The following is a 14,727-nucleotide window of genomic DNA, read 5'->3' as shown; positions in this document are numbered from 1 at the left end:
AGCTACTCATTGTGGGGCTATATGAAGGCTGTTCTGAAGAAAGGTCACTGGACATGAAACATTAACTCTGCTTTCTCTCCAGACTCGCTGAGTTTCTCCATCAATTTCTATTTTTGTTTCAGATCTTCAGCATCCGCAGTTGTTTGTTGTATTGTATTATGGGCGATAAATATTGCCCTGTAGTCAGTGACACTCTCATCCCATGACCAAATAAAAATTTCAAAAGCACACACCATCCTGGTGCTAGGTTACTGCTATTACCCTGTAATGGTGGGAGTGAGCTCATGCGCAGGAGCAATGGATAATAAAACCAGCATCTGAAGGTTCGCCACGATCCTGCTAGCAATTTCCGAGAAAAGGCAAAACTCCGTCAATCTGAGTTCCTCATGAACATGTACGTGAGCACGGACTAGAATTCATCAAAGGATTCATCTACCAGCAGAGCAATCTGGAAACTTGTCGTTATTGATAGAGAAGAATCACTTGGAAAGTCTTTATTTGGAATATCTAGGATGGCTATAATCTCAAGGATTATGCAGTATTAAAGTTTAGTTGGTAACCAATGAAATCAAAATAACTGTTTGGAGAGAAAAATCCAAACCATGCTGCAGATTGTGAACTGTCAGGTGGTCTCCATGTACATTTTATGTTTTTTTTTGTAAATGCAAATCCACATCTTAAGACTATAAGACATTAGAGCAGAATTAGGCTACTGAGCCCATCAAGTCTGCACAGCCATTCAATGAGATTATGGCTGATCTGTAATCTTTACTTTCCTCCCTTTTCCTCATAACCCTTGACCCCTTACTGATTAAAAATCTGTCCACTTCAACCTTGAATACTGTTAATAGCACAGCCTCAGCAGCCTTCTGCAATAAAGAATTCCAAGATCCATAACCAATTAAGAGAAGAAATTCCTCTTCGTCTCTGACTTAAATGTGTGACCACTTATTCTGAGATTATGCCCTCTGACCAAGACTCTTTTTTTCTCTTTTATCTTCTTTCCTATAGGTGTTCGAATGGGCAGTATGGGTCTTTTCCTGCAGTGTGCATTCTCAATTTTTTGTTCAGCAATAATGGACAGACTGGTGAAGGGGTTTGGTACCAAAGTAGTTTACCTCGCCAGCATAGCATTTTTTACATTTTCCGCCTTCATCATGTGCCTTTCGAAGAGTGTGATCCTGGTGACAGTGATGTCTGCACTAACGGGGTTTACATATTCAACTCTACAAATTCTACCATACACATTGAACTCCCTTTATCATAAGGAAAAACAGGTTTGTGAGCAATATTTTGTCAAACTACCACTTGAAGTTTACACATTAGTATTGTTGAACACCTTTTTTGCTTTCTTCAATTAAGTACGTTTAAGTAAGATGTGAGTCGAAAAGTGTGGCGCTGGCAAAGCACAGGAGGAGAATTGATGTTTTGGGCATGAAATCTTCTGATGAAGGACTTATGACTGAAACGTTGACTGTCCTGCTCCTCTGATGCCTGGACTGCTGTACTTTTCCAGTGCCACACTTTGCGACTCTGACCTACACCATCTGCAGTCCTCACTTTCTCCTAAATCAGATGTGAGTCGCTTAATGGTAGAGAATACATGTTTTGTTTTACAATTTACTGTTGTAGTTAATGATTCTTGTATGTTAAATCTTGTGGGAAATAGATTTATAAAGCCTACAGTATGTGCAGTTGTGATTATATTTACACTTTTGGGTTGGTCATTCTTTCAAATGTGTAAAATATCTGAGCTCAGTAACTTAGAACTTGGTGAGTCCAAATGTCCCTCACAAATATTTTGTATACATTTCCCTTACACCCAACGTGTGACAATTCACAAAATCTCTGTTGTATAGTATTCTAAATGTTAAAATACAACTTCATTTAAGAAGAATTGAGTTGACCTGTCCTTTATTGAAAACTTTAATTTTAGTTGGGGTTATTTTTCTGTAATCTAACACAATCCCTGTATTTGTCATCTCATCATGTGGTTTCACTCTCGTTATAGAGTTGCCATTCCACCAAATAGTGTTTAATTAAAAGTCTATCTTCGATTTTGCACCATTTTTTATCAATCAAACCAGATGCTTCCCTTTGCAAAACAAACAGTTTTTTTCCTGCACGTACAATTGACTGAAGTTCTCTGCAGTATGAGCCTGTGTGCTTTTTAATTATTTCGTGCAAAGTGGATAAATTAGATATTGCTTGAAGATCAATTTTGGATCAATTAACCCAGTGAAATTCATAGAGCATTCTCACTAAGCAGACAAAGGCTGGAAGTTGCTATTGCTACACTCTAAAGAGAAAGAAGTGTAATATTAGCAGACTTTAGAACAGTCTGATTATCATATTCTGTACACTACATTGTGATCACTTCAGTGTAACCTCTCAGAGAGCTGTGTATAAAGTTGATGCACAAGTTGTAGGTTAGAGTTTGGAGAATTAACACTAATTTCTTCTTCAAACAAAGTGCACTATTTATTCTTGAGATCAGCAGCTGTTTCAGTTCCATCCCCTGTTTGCTAACAGGGAGAGGACTTGAATCAGAGATTAAGTTCCTTTGATTAACTGTAGTATATTTTTCAATTGAATGTGGATCTTAGTTATTTAGTATATGCCTTAAAGTCATGGGGACATGGAATATTGAAAATACCCTAAACAATAGAATGCCCAGATTAGTACCAGCCAGGAGATAACCCAACTACAGATTTTGATTTTAGGTAATTTGTGGCCCCCAGTCAAATTATTGATTCTAATTTCATGGAGATTATTCAATCACATAACTGGTAATGAGTATCAGGCAAACTTGTCTGCAAGAATACTCCTAGGAATGAGATACTTCAGTAATGAAGATAGTTTGGAGAAGATGGGACTGTTCTGCTTAAAGAGAAGGCTAAGAGGAAATTGGATAGATGTTTTTGAACTTGTGATGTGGCTGGTCAGAATGGTTGGGGAGAAACTGTCCCCAATCAGAAAAGGATTAAAAACGAGGAGGGATAGATTTTGAAGCAATTTACAAAAGAAGCAAATGTGATGCGGGTGAAAAAACTTTTTTTCTCCCAATAGGTAAGTTAGCCTCTGGATTGCACTGCCTGGAGTTCAGTTGAGTCATTCAGAATTGCATGAAATGATCATTTGAATGGCAGCAATATGCAGCATTACGAAGAAAGGGCAGGAGAATGGCACCAAGTTACCATGCTCACTTGGAGACTTAGTGCAGATACGATGGACTGAATGGCCTCCTTTGGCATCAGAGTAATTCTGTGATGCTGTCAATACGTGAAAACAGGCAACAGCAATTTGGATTTATATAGCACCTTTAACATAGCAAAATAATTTAAAGTACTCCCAAGGATCATTATCAGATAAAATTAGGCATTGTCGGTTATTAGGATAGGTGGCAGATGATCAGAGTTTTTAAGAAACGGCAAAGAAAGCTGCAGACAGAGGTAGAGAGCTTTAGACAGAATATGCTTAGAGAGGTTAAACTGCAGTATGTGTGACCACCAATCCTGGGCTGATTGATGAAAACCATCATGAAACGAGGAATGTAAATGTGGCTATAATTAATGAAGCACTGATTATAGGGAAATTTATGACTCAAAAAGGTTATCAGAACTACAGAAAACATGTTCACATTGTGGCACGAGCCCTTCAAGATGTCTTCTGAGGCATCCCATCAGAAGCCATCTGCTACCTTTCTCTTTCAGACGTAGAGTGAGTTGAATTGACTTTCATTTTTGATTTCCAGCATTTGACACCTATCTGCTGCTGTACTCCATTGCTAATCAATGTTCTTCACGCTTCTGTTTTGTTCACCTTCCCATTTTCAGGTATATTTTTGCAAGCACAAGTTTACTGAACTCGAAGATGGCAATTGCCAGATTGAGAAAAAGGCATCTTCGCAAAATGGAATCTTGAATCATAAGTCATATAATCAAAATGGAAATTTAATTACAACTGCTCCTCTACTGTCTTCCAAAGGCCCTCTGCCAGAGAGAAGCAGCATCTCTCAAAATCGTGGATCTCAGTGTGAGGTCATCATGCCTGCTGGATCTACTGACGGTGAACAATCTATGGGGAGAGGGATTTGCCTTGACCTAGCTATTCTGGACAGTGCCTTCCTTCTTTCTCAGGTCATTCCCTCACTACTCATGGGAACAATTGTTCAGTTTACACAGACAGTAACTGCTTACATGATCTCCGCGGCCTTCTTTGGGACGGTGGCTATTTATTTTGCAACCAAAATAGTTTTTGATAAAAATGATTTGGAAAAGTATTTAGTGTGATGTAATGAAGGGATGATACTCTTTCTGCTATGGGGTGGTGTAACAGTTGGAGGTGAGTGATATTGAGTTCTATGGCAATATTATAAGCACAATAGTTGTCTATTAAGATCAGGATTCTTCAGAATTCTGAAGCACTCCTTGGTTCATTGATTATGCTATTGCTCGATAACTTTGAAGTCTGACATGAATCTGTTTCACTGACTGGAGACCATATGGCTTTCATTTGGTGTCGATGCACAAACATCTGCTGCTTATCAACTCCTGATTTCTAAATGAATCCATTTATACACTTCAAAGCATCTAATCTATTTTACACCACCCTGATTTGGATTTTAAAGACATTTTAATTGCTCACCTGTGTAGTTTACAGAAGGCATTAAAGACTTGTTTCTTGATGTGTCATCAAAAACCATTTACTTATCCAAAATTTGAGTCTACAATTGTTCTTTTTTTAAAAAAAAAGGTACCAAAGCTTATATTCTGAGGATACAATTAAGCTCCTGTTCCACAAGACGGATGAAGGGAAAAGCTATTGGATTCCTACAGGCAAGCTCCCTCACTGCACACTATCAAACCACCTGATCTTAACTTTATTGCAGCCATACTCCAGATTCCAGCTGCATGGGTCATAAGGATGAGGGATGTTGTGGTCAATCTGACCCATCTGCCCATGGAATTAAACTCCTGCCCTCTCCTCCATGGTAGCGGGTAACTTGCCCAAGTGCAATATTGATGCCATTGGCAATATTCAAGGGCCTGCATTTGGAACGGGTCCAAACGAATGTAGCAGTAAAAGAGGTGTATGCAAGTATTGAACTAAACATCTGGTATTGGATTTTATCGGTGTGTGGGAAAGGGATGACAATGTTATTTTATTGCCTCATATTTTAAACTTTTTTTAAGACAGTACCACATCCTCCAGGTGAACTTGGATACGCCTTTCCTTGGTGATTTAAATTGTTTTGTTTGCACTTTGAACAGCAAGGTACTTTTTAATTCTTAGTGTTGTCAAATGGTGCATTGCGTTGGCCCCTTGCCCACAGGTTTCATACCTTCATTTGCCAATGACTCTCAGATGTGTCGTCCAGCATCTGCTTAGAAGGAAGAGTGAAAATAGAGGAGAAAGTAATCCCCAGCATCCCGTCATGCACCTCAGTCGACTTGTCATGGGCAACCTAACTGAAGGCATTGCAACTGTAAGCCTAGGTCACCTTAGGAAAGGAGTTGGGAAGAAGGAGAGCAGAGAAACTACACTCTTTCTCCTTCAGGTTCCTTTCTTTTGCAGAGGGTAAGATAAAAAGTTGCAGCAATAGCTTCTACTGACATGCATTTTTGTATCAGGCTTTTACCCCTAGGTTCAATTACTCACTATCTGGAATGATCCGCTGTAAGGTGCCAGCCTTTTCCATGGCCACAGGGCTGCTTCATCAGATTTGTGGTCTGGATATATCTTTCGCCTTGCTGATCTTCACCTTCAGAGCTATCTTCCTTTGATAGGCTTGTCCAGCCTGACCATCATTGTAGACTTCATGCACTTAGTGGGGCGACATCCCCTATCAACCAGACAAAACTGCGAACAGCCTCACTTAGTTTAGCTCATCAGCTAAAGTTAAGTACCAGGATGTGCCTGCTGATTTGCATTACCAGCTGCTTGGAGGCATGAATGAAAGTGGGGGACACTGCAGAACACAAATTCTGAACCAGAGTGTGTGGCTGACAACGACTGAGGTTCTATCCTGTCCCAGAAACCTCCCCATTTAACCCAGAAATTGAAACAATATATTGTTTGATTGTGCAAACAACCTGAATTTACCTTGTCCATAACTCAAGACCGTCTTCGTGAACACAAGTTGTACTTTGAGTGAGGAGGATAAACAATTTGAGATGAAAAACCAGATGAAAGTTGATGAAAATCCATGTTGATTAAAGAAAGTGTCCAGTTGATGTGCCAAATATCCTGAATGTTTAATCATTAATTGCATAATCGTAACACACTGCCATAATCTTCAGACTTGATTTTTAAATCACTCCAATCTCGGCAGGGATTCGTTGTCAGTAAAATGTGCCTTGCTTAACCATTTTTTCAGCTCTTTAATGCCATGGATAGGAGCATTGTTATAGTTCAGTATATGGTTTGATTCTGGCACATTACCGTAAATCCTCTGTGCGTACAAAATCACGAAGCGCAAATTCGCTTATTCGCACGACAAAAACAACAAAAATCAATGTCCGTGGGCAAAAATCCCATATCTGTCACATTTTTGCCATTTTTACCTATTTTTAATGAGCGCCACACTTGCTAATATAAGCAATCATGGGGGTTCTTGAGAACAGAATCCTCATGGATACAGAGGAATGATGGTAGATGGTTTGAAACGGACCTAGTGCCCTAAACTGCAGAGAAGGACATGCATCTTTGGAAAGATCAGCAATCCTCAACATTTAAAGCTTTGGAAGCTCAGTTTTAGTTACAGCATTTCACTCTTGCTTTGCTTTTAGGTCATAGATATGAAACCTTGGTGATGACTGGTGTCACACTCCTGTGTACACTGAGGTACAGTGATGCTCTGAATAGTGTCACATTACAGTAGGCACTTCAGACAGAAATGTTTTCAAGGTATCAATTTCTGTATAATTGGTCATTTAACCAAATATTGTAATTGTCCTCCTTCATGACCTGTGGTATACGTTCCCTGTACACCAAGAGCACTCACTGCAGCCTCTGGTTGCAGGGTCAAGCATATTTTTGGTTAGATAGCAGGACTGCAATAATATTTTGTGCCCTAACCTAAATTTGATAATTCAATAATAGCAGAATCTGACCTTCTTAAACACAGCATAATTCCATACGGTGTTACACTCCTCCATGTGACTGCTGTACATTCTTTTAGATTAGATTAGATTAGATTAGATTTACAGTGTGGAAACAGGCCCTTCGGCCCAACAAGTCCACACCGACCCGCTGAAGCGCAACCCACCCATACCCCTACATTTACCCCTTACCTAACACTACGGGCAATTTAGCATGGCCAGTTCACCTAACCTGCACATTTTTGGACTGTGGGAGGAAACCGGAGCACCCGGAGGAAACCCACGCAGACACGGGGAGAACGTGCAAACTCCACACAGTCAGTCGCCTGAGTCAGGAATTGAACCTGGGTCTCAGGCGCTGTGAGGCAGCAGTGCTAACCACTGTGCCACCCTGCCGCCCACTAATGAGCTTTAAACCAGTCACTTTCCGACTAGACCTTTGTGACCTCAACTACTTCCTCCTTTGCTGAGGCTGTAGATCATTTGATAAAATGCTCCACAAACCTAGCAGGCCATTATCAGAGGATAGGTTTGTGAAACTCTGCTGTGACGATCTCCATGTCAGTGGGCCTCTAACCCGACGGTTGGGCAAATGGCTAAGATGCCTGAAGAACTTCCAAGAAGTGAAACAAAGTAGATTCCATTTTCATTCTTGTTGCTGTGCAAATACAATGCTTTGACAATTTGTGTTTCAACTGAGCTTGGATAGAAGTAAAGAACTTCCTTTTGTACTTCAGGACCATTAGCACTGTGATTTGGCACCCCACTGCTGTTTTCTGTCACCGTCCTGTTGGTAAATCATCCAGGGCTCTAACATTGTCTGTCTGAGCTGATGGCTTGGCCATTTATTGTCCTGCACCAGTAAGAAGGTTAATATTGAAAAATATCCTCAATATGTGCGTGTTTCTGAATGTTATTAATCCACAAATTGTATATACATCTACATTAGTGTTTTAGTGTCTGTATCACTCACCTCTGGCTGACTTTAGGTCTCTAAATTGATTGCTACATGATAGAAATGTATAATTCATTTGGGGAAAGAGGTATATTATTTTTGGTAGAAATAATAATTTTGCCTTAAAAAATCTATTTTTGTTAAAATTGCTGACCTTGCAACTGTTTAAAAAGTCTATGAATACTGTATTTATACTGTAGAGATATTTTGTACAGTGACAATTTATATCCCTTATATAAAGGAACAGGAGTCCACAGGAATATGGAAGCTGCTGTATTTATCTCCATTGAGGTCCAGTCGATGATCTGACTTTGCTTTTGGTAACAATGTCTTCGCTTGGGTCACAACTGAACAAAGGCCTTTTAGGAGAACCAGATCCATAGATGTTTACAACACAGAAGGAGGCCATTAGGCCCATCGTGTCTGTGCTGGATCTTTGCTGGACCAATCCAAAACTAATCCAACTGCCTTGCTGTGCATCTGTACGGAATTGCCTCTTCCTCTGCTTCATCTAATTAATTGACTTTTCCTGAAAAGGTGCAATGGTCCTTGCCTCAATTATTCCCTGTGGCAAAATATTCCATACTCTAGCGTAATCCTCTGCATTCCTTCTGTCAGACTTCTTAATAAATCTCTTCTTATCCTTCTCTGCTCCAGTGGAAATAATTCAAATCTCCCTTAGATACCCATCACTGGTTTTGAAACTTTGTTCCACCCCCTGACCTCTTCCTTGTTGCTGACTGCACATTTACCAAACCAGTGCATTCATTGCATTAATTTATTGATGTTTAGAAATAAGTTGTGAGCACTCTAACACTGGTGTTATTAAGATTCATGGCTTTACAGATATTCTCCTTGAGAAAAGGTGCATGCAATTTTATGGATCGGTTTAAGGTGAGGTAGAGTTCTGGAATGGTAGAAGCAATTCAGACTGCTAATCTTCACAACTGGCTTTTCAACAACTTTACAGATGTGATGCACAGCTCCAGCGAAAAAAAAATTCTGTTAAATGTAGTTTGCTGATCCTGACATCTCACTTTCCCTTTACTTTCATTTCATAAGCATTCGTGTTAACTCTTGGCCAATTCAGCTAGTTTTTTAAGTAATATAAAACAAGTCATGATTTGGAGGTGCCAGTGTTGGACTGGGCTGTACAAAGTTTAAAAAATCTCACAACACCAGGTTATAGTCCAACAGGTTTATTTGGAAGCACTAGCTTTCAGAGCGCTGCTCCTTCATCAGGTGGTTGTGGAGTATAAGATCGTAGGACACAGAATTTATAGCAAAGGTTTACTGTTTAGCTGAAATTAAAAATTGAAAAAGACCTGGATTGTTTGTTAAGTATCTCGTCTTTTAGAATGAATATGTTGGTTTCAGTTCTTTCATATGTAAATTCGAGAACTTTCTTAAAGTTACATTCGCAAGTGAGCTTTAACAATAGGTGCCATGTCGGCCCAGAAATATAAAACCGAGCTTATGATGCTAACTGAAATTTCAGAGAAAACTCAGCAGGTCCAGCAGCATCTGTGGGGGTTCAGCACCTCCTTCCATGCCTATTACGCACCCCCACAGCCCAGGTCTTGTTATGATGTGGATTGTTTTCAGCAGAGCCAGTCCATTCTCAGCTACTCATAGTTCCCATTATCACCCAGTTTGCTACTCTTCTTTCCTGGCTTACTATCAGCAATCCCTTTGCCTATATTTTTCTCTCTTTTTTTCTCTCTCTCTCTTTTTCTCTCTCTCTCTCTTTCTCTCAAGCGCACACACACACACACTTTGGGTTCCCTCTCCACCTATCCACTCACTACTTTGCCTCTCCATTGTCTGCCATCAGCATAAGCACCATCTTTTCAGAGCTGCCTCTCATTATGAACATGGGTCTAGGATTTGAAATGTGAGCGCTGCTTTCTCTCCACAGATGCAACCAGACCTGCTGAGTTTCTCCAGTAATTTCAGTTTTTTGTTACAATCTTGAATCCTTGTCTTTCACGTCTTTTCTTTCTGTCCCCCATACGCCCCCCCCCCCCCCCCCCCCCATCTTCCCTTTGAGACCTGTAAAACATATGACCATGTTAGAAGAGGCAAGAAATAACTCAGACTGGATAATTTAGTGAGCCCGACACACAAGGAAGGTAGCACAGTAGAAAGATAATCCAAAACTCAGCATGAATCTGCAGAGGAGTTCAATCTCACCATGGCAGCTGGGGTATTTTAATTCAATTAATTAAATAAATCTGGAATAAAAATACTAGTATCATCTTTGGTGACTGTGAATTGTATTGTTGGAAAAACATATCTGCCTCACCAACCTCCTTTAGGGAAAGGAACCTTGTACTTAACCTTTTCACCTTTGTTGGATATGGCTTATATATGATTCATCCTTAACTGCCTTCCAGAGTGGCACAGTAACCAATTCACATATATCAAACTGTCATTGTTGACAGTTTGGGTATGATGTTGGGGATGATCAGAATAAGATAGCGCTGTGGGAATCCCTTCACTACATAAATTGCAGTTTTCAGGAAGGTGCCTACTCACTTTCTCCTCCAGGGTAATGAATGCCCATCTTGGCAGTAATTCTCCTATCTCTCAAATTAAGTAATAGGATAAGGTGCTTGGAGTAACTCCTAAATTCCATACTGACAAAGAAGCATTTCCTCTTGCCTGTTGATGATTGCAAGTGGATTTCATGTGCATCATCTCATTGCATTTTCCATCCCACTTGCCTGCCCTCCCACCACCCCACTTTCCCTTCCCTTAAGATATGTCTAACAGATGCTCACTGCAATGGTCAGCCTTTGATAGTTCATTGAAATGGTTGTGTTTTTCAGCTGATCTCCACTCTTCCTAGTACAGAGTGCAGAAACCACCTCTAGAGTCCTTAGTCCAGCTGGAGGCTTCCAAAAGGTCTGATGCAGCAATGGACACTGTTGAGCTCCCCTTTACTCCACCACAAAGACCACTCTCTCAGGTCTTTCCACCATCTGTTCCCCCCACTCTTTGCATTCTTTCACTCCCACTTTTACAGATCTCTTTCCCACCATACAACCGAGGCCCCTACCAAAACTGAATTTTCAGGCATCGGGATAGGATCACACTGGGAAAAACTGATATTAATATTTGTGGCTTTAAAGTATGTTTTGCCAATAATTATACATTCCATTCTTTACTGAAGTACTGAAATCCTGGTCAGGATTTTACTGCAAACCTCATATTTCAAACTCAACTTAAGGGAGAATTTCCTGTAATCCTGTGTCGACAAATCTTAAACCTAAACAAAGTTTATGGTAACACACTGATAAACCTGCCTGAGCTGTTGGAATTTCAATTTGGCTTAAGCGGATTGATGGTTTTACTGCTTTATTTTTAAAATAGCTTTTATTTTGGGCTTGGGGATGTTATGGAGGAAGTGCATTGGCTGCAACAGGAGTGAGTGGGTGGATGTGAAAGGGATGGAGACTAGAGATTGTCCTTGGCAGAGAGGTGATGGAGATGGAACAATCTGGTGACAGGGTTAATGGAAGGGAGTGCATTATGGATGTCAGAAGGTGTCAAAAAGTAAGTGGCACTCAAGGAAAGGAAAAGTTTGGCAGGCAGCAGAGGTGAGGTAGACTGGCTAAAATGGCTTAGAAGTGGGGTGGCAATTGAGTGGGGGTGGGGGTGGGGGGGGGGGGCAGTCAATAGATTAGCTTCTTATTTTCTCAACAGCCTTACTAAGCTGTGGCGTTTTCTGAGTAGCATGGATCAGTTAACAGCATTAGTGCAATCATACAGTATTACAAAGACAGATTATAAATAATATATACCATAGATCTAAGCTTGCTTAAACTTTAATACACGATTAGACACTTTTTAAAAATAAATCAAAGGGATATGTTTTCAAGGTTTCTTGCTAATTCCAACAGCAGTTAATATATTTTAATATTTATTCAATGAGTTTGAGTCTGAGCTGAGGTGTATAATGACACTAAAAATGTGAAGATTGGGTGTGTTCTGAGAATCCTGTAACTTTGAACAACTCCTTGCTGTTAAAGCTCAGCTCTGCCTACTTTGTGCTAACAATATGAGGTTTGATAGATTCAGTCATCTGGTTTTTAAATTTGTATATAAGTACATTTTTAGAAATGTTGCAATGTAGTTTTATTTTTCTGCCATTCGAAAGGTTTTAAAAAATAATTTTTAAATGGACTGAAGAAACTGGATACATGAATGTATTCTTGAGGATATCACCATCCTTCATTTCTGACCAAAATACCTTAGTGCTGAAGACTTGATTCTACTAATTGGCTCTATTTGACTAAATGAAGTGGTAAGATTGTAACCTTGGAGATTTCACCTTGATGCTTAATCAGTAACTATTTTGATCTCTGGTTTCTCCCATACTGTTCCAAATTAGATATGCAAAGGGATGTGTAATGCAAATCTCATTCTCCCTCTTTTAACTGTTGTTATCTCATTATGTTCTCTGACACTTGTGCTTTCTCTATCCACACCCCTTTATTGCTGCAATTAAAATCAGAAACTGCATGATCTTGGGTACTCAGACTTGTATCCCTCCACTCTCTTCTTGTCTTCTCATGCTGCAGAATTTCAAATACTTCATTGATTTATTAATAATGGAGGTATTACTGGATAAGATCTTTTGTCTTTTTAAGAAGAGTGTGTGGTGTTCAGTGGTACAAAACGAGATATGAAGCACATGTCCAAACTTATGTTCTTCATTGTAAAACAGTAAGAGTTAATATATCACTCTCATCTTGTATAATTTTCCCATTGCAATAAATATACTTGTACCATGCTCAAAACAAATTTCCTTGCCTCAATATTTGTTACTGTCACAGATTTTTTAAAACGAGTCTCTGAACTAAGTGTTATGGACCGGGCCAAACCCCCTTAAAACGTTTCAAGTGAGTAGCCCGAACCCTCACTTTAAGTAGGTGTAAAGTGGATATTCCAGGAGTGATGCAGTTGACCCAACCAGTTGGTTTTAAGCAAAACAGAATTTATTTGCAAGATTACCAAGCGAAGCACAAACAAAAAAGAACAGAATATAGAATAACTTTATTTATCTGAAAATCCAACAGATTATCCCAATTTAACGATGCTGTTTCAAATTCCTGCACCAATCACCATAAACACCCCCTGGCAATAAAGGTAAAATCAAACACAGGGTCTTACAGGTGAGAGAGAGATATGGCAGAACAATTCAGCTTGGAACACCTTCCATGGAGATGTTTCTTGGTCCAGCAGCCTCAAAACTGACTGACTGCTTTCAATGAACAGCCAGACTGCTAAAACCCAACCAAACCAGAGGAAAGCTGAGCCAGGAGAACTGGCACTCCCCTTTCATTGTACAAGTGTTTTTTAAACTTAAAAGCTTCTTAAGGTAGATCAACCCAGACATTTCGGAACCTGCATCTTTACAACCTCTTTGAAAGAAAAACCAAGGACAACATAACCTTGTTATACAAGCAGCATCATCACACAAGTGTAGTGAGAAAGCTTATCAAAGGATATAGGTCAGTCAGAACATTGAATGGAGAAATGGCAGATGGAGTTTAATCCAGATAAGTGTGAGCTGATGCATTTTAAGAGGTCAAAGAGGAATGTATAAGAGTAAATAGCATATCCTCAGAAGCATTGACATGCAGAGTGATCTTGGGGTCCAAGTCCAAAGCTCCCTGAAAGTGGTAATGCAAGTGGATTAGGTGGCAAAGAAGGCGTATGGCACACCTGCTTTCATTGATCGGGGCATTGCATATAAAACTTTGATCAGTCAGGTTGCAGTAATATAAAGCTATAGTTGGGCCAGATTTGGAGTATTGTGTGCAGTTCTGGTCTCTCACTATAGGAAGGATGTGGAGACTTTAGAGAAGGTGAAAGGAGCTTTACCAGGATGTTATCTGGATTGGAGTGCATTATCTATAAGAAGAGGTTGGACTAACTTGGATGGTTTTCGTAGAGTGTCGGATGCTGAGGGGGAGGGGGGGGCGAACCTCATTGAAGTGCATAAAATTATGAGAGGCATAGATAGGGTAGATAGTTGGAGTCTTTTTCCCAGGATGGAAATGTCAAATGCCAGAGGGCATAGGTTTGAGGCAAAAAGGGGAAAAGTTTAAGGGAGATGTGTGAGGGAAGTTATTTTGCAAGGTAGTAGGTACCCGGTACATGCTGCCAGAGGTGGTGGTGGAAGCAGATACATTAGCAAATTTTAAGATGCATTTAGACAGACACGCAAACAAGCAGGGAATAGAGCGATGTGGACTATGTTGCAGATGCGATTAATTTAGAATGGCATTGTGGTCGGCACAGATATGATGGGCTGAAGGGCCTGTTTCTGTCCTGTTCTATGTATAACCATAAAGTATCAAAACTTTGGTGTCTGAAGCAGCAGTCACGATGAAGAACCTTACAGCTGCTTGATAATAAGGTAAAACTTTACTGACGTGCTGCTTGCACCTTCCCACCACTACATTACAGTGGAAAGGACGATGGATGAAGACTCGCCATCTGAGGTAGTTTGGGCTGAGCTTAGAAATAGGAAAGGTGAGGTCACCCTGTTAGGAGTTTTCTACAGACCTCCTAATAGTCCTAGAAACGTAGAAGAAAGGATTGCGAGGATGATTCAGGAGAAGAGTGAAAGTAATAGGGTGGTTGTTATGGGGGACT

General features: G+C 40.0%; 1 protein-coding gene across 1 annotated transcript in view; it reads left to right on the top strand.

Moving 5' to 3' along the window:
- Positions 1-4,607, top strand: part of LOC132828149 (solute carrier family 45 member 3-like) — a 137,710-nt gene extending 133,103 nt beyond the window's left edge. Inside the window, exons 4-5 of the mRNA XM_060845073.1 lie at positions 1,012-1,277; positions 3,837-4,607. Of these exons, the coding sequence (XP_060701056.1) occupies positions 1,012-1,277; positions 3,837-4,292 (722 nt within the window). The 3' untranslated portion in view covers positions 4,293-4,607. The remainder of the gene's footprint in view (positions 1-1,011; positions 1,278-3,836) is intronic.
- The last annotated feature ends 10,120 nt before the right edge of the window (positions 4,608-14,727 follow it).

The sequence above is a fragment of the Hemiscyllium ocellatum genome, chromosome 26 (assembly GCF_020745735.1).
Source record: "Hemiscyllium ocellatum isolate sHemOce1 chromosome 26, sHemOce1.pat.X.cur, whole genome shotgun sequence".
Classification (NCBI taxonomy): Eukaryota; Metazoa; Chordata; class Chondrichthyes; order Orectolobiformes; family Hemiscylliidae; genus Hemiscyllium; species Hemiscyllium ocellatum.
Note: the sequence above shows the minus strand (reverse complement) of the source record. Positions and strands in the feature narration are given on the sequence as shown.